General features: G+C 45.9%; 1 protein-coding gene across 1 annotated transcript; it reads left to right on the top strand.

Annotated features, from left to right (window-relative positions):
• The first annotated feature begins 4,597 nt into the window (after positions 1 to 4,597).
• Positions 4,598 to 11,062, top strand: pnpla2 (patatin-like phospholipase domain containing 2). Its single transcript, XM_028958209.1, has 9 exons — positions 4,598 to 5,108; positions 5,479 to 5,711; positions 6,009 to 6,074; positions 7,424 to 7,636; positions 7,870 to 7,930; positions 8,243 to 8,428; positions 8,577 to 8,709; positions 8,803 to 8,913; positions 9,470 to 11,062. Exons 1-9 carry the CDS (start codon positions 4,922 to 4,924, stop codon positions 9,735 to 9,737), a joined length of 1,458 nt encoding a protein of 485 aa, XP_028814042.1. The 5' UTR covers positions 4,598 to 4,921; the 3' UTR covers positions 9,738 to 11,062.
• Positions 11,063 to 11,236: the final 174 nt, after the last annotated feature.

The raw sequence follows: 11,236 nt of genomic DNA, 5'->3' as shown, positions 1-11,236 counted from the left end.
GGCAACACGGGGGCGGCACTGCAGGCCAGACCGGAAAAGAAGGCGGGGTACCATGGCAGCGAAAAGTTCAACTCGGCCAATAAGTGCACGCCGGGACCTCTCGAACAAAACGTGGTAATCCAATCAGAAGGGACAAGGCGACCAAAAGGGCCTCCCTCTTTGGAATGGGGACAGGACGGGGACTTTTGTTCTTTAGGGAACCCTAATTTGTTCTTTAAGAAACCCCAATAACACTCCACACAGGAATATATCAGGTGAATCAAAGGAGAGAGAGAAAAATCAAACTATGTAATATCTGAAAATCTTCAATTTGCTCATTTACATTTACAGCATTTACCAGACGCTCTTATCCAGAGCGACTTGCAATCAGTAGTTACAGGGACAGTCAGGGTTAAGTGTCTTGCTCGGGACATAATGGTAATAAGTGGGATTTGAACCTGGGTCTTCTGGTTCATAGACGAGTGTGTTACCCACTAGGCTACTACCACACTCATTCTGAGACCCCAGTCACCTTACATGTCTGTTAATAATGAACTGTGTCGTTGTTATATATTCTATCATGCTGCACCTTTCACTGCCTTTTTTATCTCTCAATGACTGTGAGGTCGACACATGAATTCCAAAGCACAACAATGTTCCAGTATAAGTGCAAATGGAAATGCATTTCTATTCCATTCTACACGACGAGTGAACATTCTATTCCGGAAGATCTTATGTGTGAATGAAAGTGTGAGCTGGAATCGTACACCAGCTCACTGACGCAAGGTGCCCAGTTGTTACACACTCGAGATGCAAAGGTGAAACACAATGAAAATGTGAGAAAAACAAACCAGCTAATTTAAAGTCTTCAGGTATCAAATCTAAAATTTCTAATGATTACAACAACAACAACAAAAAACCAGATTGCATTACGCTTTGTGTTAATGGTTTTGTAGCAAGTCATCAATGTTTACTACTGTGCATGATTGACCGAGACGCCTGGCATATTTATGACATCTAAAATGTTCTTTTGAACAGATTGGCTTGTTGTTGGGAGATAAAACGCTTCCGGCGCTTCAAAGTCAATGTTTGCGCAGTGAAAATATTACTGAGAGAAATATTTCTGTACAATGATCTGAGTGACATCCGTCCGCAAACAGAGAACTTTTTTTTTTCTCTTTTTTTAATACTTTGCATGTCCCAGTTGACACCAGAATACCAGGAGGAACTTTAGACTTTAGACTGTTAATCTTTGATGGATTCACATGGAGGAGGGCTGGGATCGCAGCCATTAGGCCTTTATATTTCTCACGAATATTAAGAATATTAGTGAAAGCCTGGTGAAGCCCCCGGATGTTTCCAGCTCATGCTATTCTGTTGCATTTAGCTTTCTTCCCCCCTCACATTCTGCATTTCCAGTGTTTCTTTGTCAGACCAGCACTTTCCATGGTTGCAACCTGCTTTTTTTCCACTTTCCACTTCCTTTAATTTTTTCTATTTTACCACTCGGCATTTGACCCACAGCGACATGTTGTTTCACACCAGCATTGTGAAGGTCTCTACACACCCCTCACATGCACTCCTCAGCCCCTCGCCATCCGGTAAAATGCATCGAAGCTTTCGGGCCCTCACTGTCAGTCTGTACAATGCTTCCTTCCACAGGCCATCAGACACTTTACTTTACTTTACTTTACTTTACTTGGCAGACGCTTTTATCCAAAGCAAATTACAAGAGGAAGACACCAGCAATTCTCATTCGGTTTTTTATAGATTTCATAAGAGCCCTGATAAGGCCTAACTTGTCAAGAATAGAACATGCTAGGGAATTGTTAAGTGCTAGACTATTCTTTTTTTCTTTTTGTGAGTGTGTGTGCGTTAGTGTTGGACTCGTTTGAAATACTTTTGGAACAAGTGGGTTTTCAACTGCTTCTTAAAGGTGGTGGACACCTGGTGGACAAGTTGTTCCACCAGCCAGGGACAACAAAGGAGAACAGAGTTGATTGGGATCTGAGACCCCGTGAAGAGGGAATTTTTAATTCAAACACCTGAACACTGAGGGACTGAACTGAGACACACACACTCACACACACCCACACACACACCCTACCTCTTCTGCGTTTACCTTGGAATATCATTTTGCACAGCAGTATTCACAATTTTTACTTGGCACCTTACCTTACACTTATTTCACTGGTTTTTAGGGCTGTCTTCAGGGGCAGTGGTGGCCTAGCGGTTAAGGCAGTGGCCCCGTAATCAGAAGGTTGCCGGTTCGAATCCCGAGCCACCAAGGTGCCACTGAGGTGCCACTGAGCAAAGCACCGTCCCCACACACTGCTCCCCGGGCGCCTGTCATGGCTGCCCAAGGGTGATGGTTAAAAGCAGGGGACACATTTCGTTGTGTCACCATGTGCTGTGCTGCAGTGTTTCACAATTCACAAACTTTGTTGTCCACATGTCACTCTTGCACTGCCTGTGTTCCATGTTTGCACTCTGTCACACGCATGCACTTCACGTCAGTCTGTAACTTGGTCTTAATGTTATATTCAGCACCGGGTTCCGGAGAAACGCTGTACAGCCTCCATCAGGGGCACCTCCGGATGTACAGCCTCCATCAGGGGCACCATGGATGTGTTGCGAGTCTCTCTGTCCTTCGCCCGCAATGTCCAGGAATGGGACCTTCAGTGAAGCCGGCTTGTTCAGCCTCTCAGAGTGCGGCGCCCCTCCGAAGCTGCCATCGAGACAGGCGGAAAGCTTTCTCGGGACACGTGTCCACGATTAGTGTTCTAAACAGACCAGCCTGAGGCCGGCCAGCACATGGGTGTGACTGTTTCAGCCGAGGTCGTATCTGCTTTGTGAAGCAGAGGATACAGATGGAAGTGCCTGTCTGCTTTTACGTTTTCATTAAAATGAGGGGGGTGGGCGTCTAAAATCCAGCACATTAGCCTGATGTGTCATTGATTTGCACTACTTTTGCATAACTGTCTGTGAAATGTTTCCACATTTCCCTTCTCAGAACTGTGGAGTTGCAATCACATGCTAAGAGCCGATGGCTTTATCGGTCCGATTACGAAGCTTCTCGTGGCTCCTTTTCCTCCCGCACAAGATTAGCAGTATGGATCCCCCGGCATTAGACAGAACAAACTGTGACGTGTTTCAGACACAACGCAAGATAAGCTGTTCTCCCCTTCCCTATCGCTGGAGCCTCAATCGTCTGCACCCGGTTCACTTTATTGAGCAGAAATTTCTAACAAGAGAGCTGAACAGGGCCCTGACCGATCTTAACCTTGAAGCCCCGTGAGGCCGTGTTAACCTTTTAAGGTTAAACTGGAACAGATTTTGTAACTTGGTTCACCTGTACACAATCTGTATCACATTTCTAAAGGAGACCGTGTTTTCAGGGACTTACAGAACCAGACGGCCCATGCAACAAAGTGTGTGGATGGTACAGCATGGGCATTTTAAATTTACACGTAAATCTTGCTCAGGGACACAGTGGTAGTAAGTGGGGTTTGAACCTGTGACTACCACCACTACCACCCTTGGTTATTTGCAGCTGGGCTTTAACATATAAAAATAAAACACTGAAAATAATTATTCATATAAAAAAGCTTGAGTCAAGAGAGCATGAAAGAGAAATGGAAGTGTAAAAATCCAGATAATGTTTTCGGTCAGCACCATTGGAGTGGGGTCAGCAAAGGAACGGTCAGTTCGCTTACTCTCTCTTTCCTTCCAGGGGGCTTTTGCAAAAATATCCCCAACAAACTCATAAATAACCCGTGCCCTCAGAGACTGTGCACGCACATACCGAGAATCCCAAAGTCTCTCATAGAATGTGCTCAAGTGGGCAGGGTCATAATAAAAACACAGAGTACAGGCCAACAAATGAAAAAAAGCAAAAAATGGCTTTCACAACATGTTTTCTTGGAAACACTCATTGATAGCGATGATCCACACCCCATGGCTCCCAATTCACAACTGGACATTTGCAATCTAAGAAGAGTCAACCCAGTCCCAAAAAAGCGCAATTTAACTGGGCACACTGTAATGGTCCAGATGACATTCAGAACCCATGCTCCAATAAATAAAACGACTAATTATTACGTAACATGTAAATGTAGGGCTTGCTGATCACTACACACAAGCATTCAAGACACAATTACATAACAAATGTCCCAATGCTTTACTGTAATGTACTGTACAGGTCTTTACTGTAAGACCTGTAAAAAACAACAAGCCTGTCATCAATCTATGACATATAGACTATAGCATACTGACCAATGGCTTCTAACCCAGAGAGATGCACATGTGGCTCTTGTTAGACTACGCAGAGGGACTATTTTTGTGGACTGTTTGTCAATGCATTACTGAGAAAACCCTGGAAACTGTATGCAAATTCTTTCTGCCATTGACAGTCCGTTGTTGGCTTCTGGTGCTTTGGGCTGTGGGCTGAGCCCACTGACCAGTGGGGTCTGGAACACTGGTTAAAGGTAACTTTAGACAGCAAAAATATTGTATGTAATGTTTCATAATTTAGATTGACCTCCCAAGTCGCGTCACGCCCGCCGATATCTGGCAACCCGGGTGGATTCAATTTGCCGGCTCGTGATTGGCCAGCTCCGTAGCGTAGGGCGGGTCCAGCTTGACAGGAGGAAGAAAAACATGAGAACGGGAGCTCGCTATTTAAACACCGGCACCTCGCACTCGGCCCGAAACGACGCCGCCGAGCCGAGCAGAGCCGAACCGAACCGAGCAGAGCCGAGCACTAACCCGCACCAACTCGTATTTGAACGGGTAGCAACGCTCCGCAGAAAGTAGCTGGGTGGCTGGTTATGACAGCGGCTAGGCTATCGACGCCCCGCCGTGTTTACCGAGGAGCCACGCTACTTCAGCCGCGCCTGTCGCCCCGCCGCTCGGCTCTCCGACCCTCCGGTTCCCGGCCGCGATGTTCCCGCTGGACGCCCCGTGGAGCATCTCCTTCGCCGGGTGCGGCTTCCTGGGCATTTACCACATAGGAGTGGCCAGCTGCCTGCAAGAGCAGGCCCCGTTCCTGGTGGAGAATGCCCGGCACATCTACGGAGCGTCGGCCGGGGCGCTGACCGCCTCCGCGCTGGTCACCGGGGCGTGTTTGGGTAGGCAGCAGGGGAAAAAGAAAAAGAACCCTGCAAAACTGCAATAAGAACTTTTCTGTATAGGTTGCCAGATTGGTTGAAATTCTGGAAATTTTGATGGAACGTAATATTTAATAACAAACAATTATTATAATCATAAATGTTTATTGTTTTGTTTATAATATTACATTATTTTATAAACCGATTCAATCCAAACCAATTCAAAATCTAACATTTAAATGATTAACATATTTAAACATTTACTATGTAGTGTAATGAAATCATAATGTGGCATTTTGCATGTGAATGTCAGATGGCCAGTGCTGGCCCACGACAGCATTTCTCCTCTGGCCCACCTGCTGTGGTAACGCCTCCCTCTGATCACCTGTAGGTGAGGCGGGTGGGAACATCATAGAGGTGGCCAAACAGGCCCGTAAGCGCTTCCTGGGTCCCATGCACCCCTCCTTCAACCTGGTGAAAACCATGAGGAACATTCTGTACCGCGTGCTGCCGCCTGACTGCCACCAGAGCGCCACGGGGCGACTGGGAATATCCCTCACCCGCGTCACCGACGGGGAGAACGTCCTGGTCACCCACTTCAACAGCAAGGAGGAGGTGGTCCAGGTGCGTACACTCTTTCTGGGATTCCCTGGGATTGAGGATTTAACTCATAAAAAGTAGAAATTCTGAATCTCAAATCATTATAATATTACCCATGATCAATTAAAAAAGGACATAGAAAGTCCAGCCTGATTTGTACAGTCGATACTTGACTTTTTTTTTTTTTATCTATTCTGAATTGTTGAAAGGCACTCACATGTCTGAACACAACTTTTAGTGCAAAGTGCTGTGTTCATTGTACTTTGAAACATCACATTTCTGTTTTTGCCCAGTGGTAAGAAAAGTGTGTGTGTTTTTCAGGCATGTGTCTGCAGTGCCTACATTCCTGTTTACTGCGGATTGATTCCCCCGACTCTGCAGGGCGTGGTGAGTACAGAGCATCCCCGTCTCATCATACCACAAAACATCACAATTTCCCCCGCCGAATCCTCACAGCACCGCGCCCTTTGACCCTCCTCTGCGTCTGATGAAAACGGACGGTAAAAGTGAGCTGGTGAAATATTTACTGCGCTTCCACTCGCTGGCTCTCTGCACCCATGACCTTTCACCTCATTCCATTTCTCGTTCTCCCCTCCCCAACTCTCTCTCTGTTATGCAACGGTGCTTTATTTTAAGCTTTCCGCACGCAGGCAGGTGAGCTGTGTGTGTGTGTGTGTGTGTGTGTGTGTGTGTGTGTGAACAAATCATTCCATTTTTATTGCTCCCACGGTGACGGCCAATCCCTCAGTGCATGAGAGGTTAGAAGTGACAAGAGGGGGAGAGGGGACCTCAACACGTAAATACTTGATCCCAGTGTTTTATCAGAGTTACGCCACCCTGTGTACGGTCATCCTGACCCACCCAACACTCTGCTCACGATCTTCCCCTCTCCCTCCTATTAATTGTCGCCCACACGCAAATTAATACCCCTAAATGCCACTAGAGAATCAAGGATAAGTGAGGATATCGAAGAGCGTAGCTCATTTATGTCAATGTTACAGGAGTAAACAGATGGAAATTATCATCCACATATTAACTTATTAACACTTCACTTCAAGGCTCATGCAAAAACAGGGAAAGTGAAAATAAATATATAAATGAATGAATAAGAATAAAAGAGAACTTTATTTGGCTTTTTTGATATTTCCAGCCATCTATTTAAAAAAAAAAATATTTTACAGAAAATTGTCAAGCTTGTTTTTAATCGAGTAACTTCTCTTTTCATGAGCAAAATTAGAAATCATTCCCCTCAGCCTGTTGCTTTTTCCCCCCCACACACAAGCTATTCATCACTTAGCTTTCAAAAAAAAAATTGTCCAAAACATTCTTCCAAAATGACATTATGTCCGGAATGTCTGGATTAAGGTAGTGCAACTTTGTTGGAGTAATGTACAGTCTGCTCGACCACTTATATTGTAGTGATTTTGGGTTTGGGCTTCCTCTGTCTGCATGTGTGTGGAATGTTGTGCGATTATTATTCTCTACAATAATTATTATTATACTCTACAATAAAGAAACCTGCCCCCTAGAGTGTAAAAGATTCAGTGCAAGTTTTCTATTCACTACACTCTTAATACCCCTTGTGCACAGGGTATGTAGTCTGTGGATATCTCAGGACCACACCCACACCTTCACCAACAGGCAGATTATCAGCGTTCTGATTGGTGGAATAGAGAACGTGTCATATGTAGCTCCGGCCTAAACGAAGGAATTGTGTTCTGCACCCTCCTCTGCAGCGCTATGTCGACGGCGGGATCACCGACAACTTGCCGCAGTACGACACGAAGAACACCATCACTGTGTCGCCGTTCTCCGGCGAGAGCGACATTTGCCCGCGAGACGATACATCCACCAACATGCACGAGCTGCGCTTCACCAACACCAGCATACAGTTCACCCTCAACAACCTGTACAGGGTGTCCAGAGCGCTGTTCCCACCTGAGCCGCAGGTACATAAACACACACACACATTAACATTAACGTTCAGTTCACACTTAAAGAACCTTTAACTATTGCTGACCCTGAACATCATAATAAGATTGAAGGGTTTTTAAATACAATCACAATGAAGGGTCATAACTTACTGTGGAATAGCTGTATGACCTGTACAAATAAAATTCTTTATCTTGTGTGTGTGTGTGTGTGTGTGTGTGTGTGTGCGCGCGTGTGTGCCTCTTCACAGATGATGAAGACCATGTGCAAACAAGGATACAAAGACGCACTGCGCTTCCTGAAGAAAAACGGTAAGAGTGAGTGGCAGATGGGGCTTTGGAATAAGGACAAATAGCAACACAGAAGTCTGATCGTGTGACTTAAGAACATATAGGGGTGTGTAAGAGTACAGGAGCGGTGAACATTTCGTTCTCAGGGTGCGTTTAAGCCACATACTGCTGCCCTCCAGTGGTCAGTTGTGGAACTGTGGTACACCACAATGCCTTTTTAATCTACATCATTCTTACACATTACACATTATCTGTATAACCTATTTAGTAACCTAATTCTCTTAAAAATAATAGATAAAAATTTACAGTTTGTTCCTTGTGTGCATGTCTTAGGGCTGCTGCAGTTCCGTCGACCACACCCTGTATTGGGGATTGGTGGCCAAGGGGAGGAGTTTGAGGATGATGAAGATCAGGTGCACGACGGGGGTGATGGGAAGGGCCAGGCGCTGGTGCACAGAGAGTCCGTTCACATTCTGGACGAGCACATCTTCGAGCACCTGCCACCGAGACTCCACCGAGGTACACGGCAAACATCTCATAACTCGGTACACACAGTGAAAAGCACAAAGCGACCAGAAAATAATGAGCCATTTCATCTCCGTGACATTAGTTGTTTGATTGTTAAATTATCAGTCTCGTTCTTGTCGTCTTTCTGTGCTCCCTCCAGCATTGGTTGAAGCCTGCAGGGAGAGGCGGAGCTTATTCCAGTCAGTGAGTGACCTGCTGCCTGTGAGAGTGGCGTCTACGCTGATGCTGCCGTACACTCTTCCTGTGGAGTCAGCGCTGTCTCTTAGTGTCAGGTAAACACACACGCGCACACACACACACACACACACATCTTTGAGTCAGTGGCGTGTCATGTTGGGTAAACATCACCTTCCTGTCTCTCTCAGGTTGTACGAGTGGTTACCTGATGTTCAGGAGGATGTCGGCTGGCTGAGAGAGCAGGCCGCGAACCTGCTGCAACAGGCGGGCAAGAGTGTATCTCAGCAGGTTTCTGCACGGTAAGGACACACACACACACACACACAGACCCACAGACCCACAGACCCACACACTCTTTGATTTTTAATTTAACAAGGCAAGTGTGCACTATCATGGATCACTGGGAGTATTATCAGCTGTAATAGATGTTATGCACTTAAGACTGTTGTCAGATGTGAGCTGTTTACTGAGAACGCTGCCAGCCATGTTCATGGGCGTAGATGCCCGACCTGCTAAAGGCGCCAAGGTCATCTGATAACATCGAGTGGTGAGGCATGACTGAGGCGTTTTCGTGGAATCTGGAACACCAAGAGTACACAGCACCTCGCCAGAACAAGATGGCAGAGACATGTGGTGTCCAGTAGAATTTTTAAAGATTAATTCAATGTCACACTCCCCTCATTCTCACAAGCAATGAATCATGGGACTGGTTGATATGCTTTAAGGGGAAAAAAAAATCATATTGTGGATATGAATTAATGATTCACAATAGTGGAACTTATGAAAAGCAGTTTATTGAAGGTCTACATTTCTGCATGATATTGTTCTGTTTCATTCCGTCTCTTCCCCGTCCAGGTTTTCATACCAGCTGGAGCTCAGGCACACCCGCTCTCTGCCCTCCCACCTCTCGTCCGCCCTGCTGCCCGACTGGGTGTACGAGGGTGGCTCATCCATGCTGGACGCCATTCTGCGACTGGACCACTACCCGCGCCAGCTGCTGCCCAGCCTCTTCTGCCTCAACCTGAACCTGAGGGGCTCCATCCACACCTCTCTCCCCCACTCGGCCTCGGACGAGGGTCTCTCCATGCGCCCGCTGTCTCCCGGCAGCCCTTCCTCCGCGTGAAGTCCCACAGGAAGTGATGCAATCGTCAGAGCCAATGAGTATCGAACCGCCTGAACTACAGCGGGAAGTTTTTCAGCAGCTCTGCGTCAGTCCAGGCCGCTTGTCTTCATGTCGGATCTGATTGTTGCGCCACTTCTGAGGGTGTTTAGTGCCTTGGCGTGCCTGTAAATACGCGCATGTGTATGCGGGTGCGTGTGCTTCACTCTGCTTTTTATTTATTGAGTGTCTCGCGGCGACTGAGGTCGCTTGCATCACGAGCTCCTCCCCTGGCACCAGCTGGACGGGCGATCAAATGAATGGCTGCACTGTTCACCACTGGAAATTCAGGGATTTTGCTACAACCCACCGGAGATTCAGGCGGACCTCAGATTAACCGAAGCTGGCCAACGCGCTGCTGCCTCATTCTGTCCTTATTTATTGTCTGTTTCTTTATGACGTCATTCTATGAGTACTGTGTACTGTTTATACACACACACGCACTTCTTTCTCTCTTGCTGCAAGAGGAGACGTTGGCCCTGATGAAAGATGTTTTTAAAGGACAGACCTCTTCCAAAAGCTGCCCTGAACACCACGGGCCAGTCTCACAGACGCAGATTTGCCCTATTATTCCACTAATCTCCGTTTTCACCAGGTTGTCCCTTTTAAGGGGCGATTCACTCCCAGATTCGTTCGTGTCGGTGTCTGAGAAGCTGCCCGGCGGCATCTGTACTGTAACTCTTCATTTTCCTGCTGTTCTGCCGCTAGTCCCTGCCTTATTCTCACATCCAGCCACTCGTGTGCGGTGCGGGAGCACGTCGGCGTTGAAGAGGAAGGTCTGCATATTTTACTCACATTGCACCAGTGTTGACATTTTAGAAACTGCTGTGGAAACACCGGGACGGTAGGCACGAGGTTTTTGTTGTTGGTTAAAATGAAAGTTGGTAAAGATATTCCCATATTCTTGTCTTGAGCAAAGTGACCTGAAGTGTAATTTATGTTTCTTTTAAAAACGTTTGCTCCTTAAAGCAAATCGCTGGAATGAAATCATCTCATGCGCTGATTTATGTGTCTGTAGTTGGATTTTATGAAGTGCCGTTTTGAAAATGGTTACAGCTCCACCCTGTTGGAGACATTTTGTTTGTAATGTGGCATCCATTTTGGGTTAAAACTATAGCATATACTAAATATTCACCACTAATTTGCAATGAGAAAAGACTATATCATTTTTACGTAAATGTGATCATGGGAACTAAAATTGATGGGTCCAGATTTTCACATTTATTAAATAAATGAAATCCATGTTTTTTTTGCTAAGTAATTTATGTTGCCTCTTATATATTGTCATTAAAAAAATGAAATAAACCTTTTTTTTTTTTGTTCCTGTTAACCTGAAAAGCGTTTAAACTGCAGGATTAAATTTGGGCATATAAATGTCTAAAGATAATTAAAATGTGGAAACATAACTCTGTTGATGGAATCCTTCTGTAAATCCACGACTCCGTGTACAAACTGCTGTGGAA

Source organism: Denticeps clupeoides, chromosome 17, assembly GCF_900700375.1.
Source record: "Denticeps clupeoides chromosome 17, fDenClu1.1, whole genome shotgun sequence".
Classification (NCBI taxonomy): Eukaryota; Metazoa; Chordata; class Actinopteri; order Clupeiformes; family Denticipitidae; genus Denticeps; species Denticeps clupeoides.
The sequence above is the reverse complement of the archived record's forward strand: the minus strand, read 5'-3'. Positions and strand labels throughout refer to the sequence as shown.

What these genes read in the sequence shown, in the direction of transcription:
- pnpla2 (XM_028958209.1), top strand. Translation starts at nt 4,922, where the DNA reads ATGTTCCCGCTGGACGCCCCGTGGAGCATCTCCTTCGCCGGGTGCGGC. An exon ending in CCCCGACTCTGCAGGGCGTG is followed by an intron (nt 6,075 to 7,423) that starts GTGAGTACAGAG and finishes CCTCCTCTGCAG; the next exon opens with CGCTATGTCGACGGCGGGAT. An exon ending in TGTTCCCACCTGAGCCGCAG is followed by an intron (nt 7,637 to 7,869) that starts GTACATAAACAC and finishes GCCTCTTCACAG; the next exon opens with ATGATGAAGACCATGTGCAA.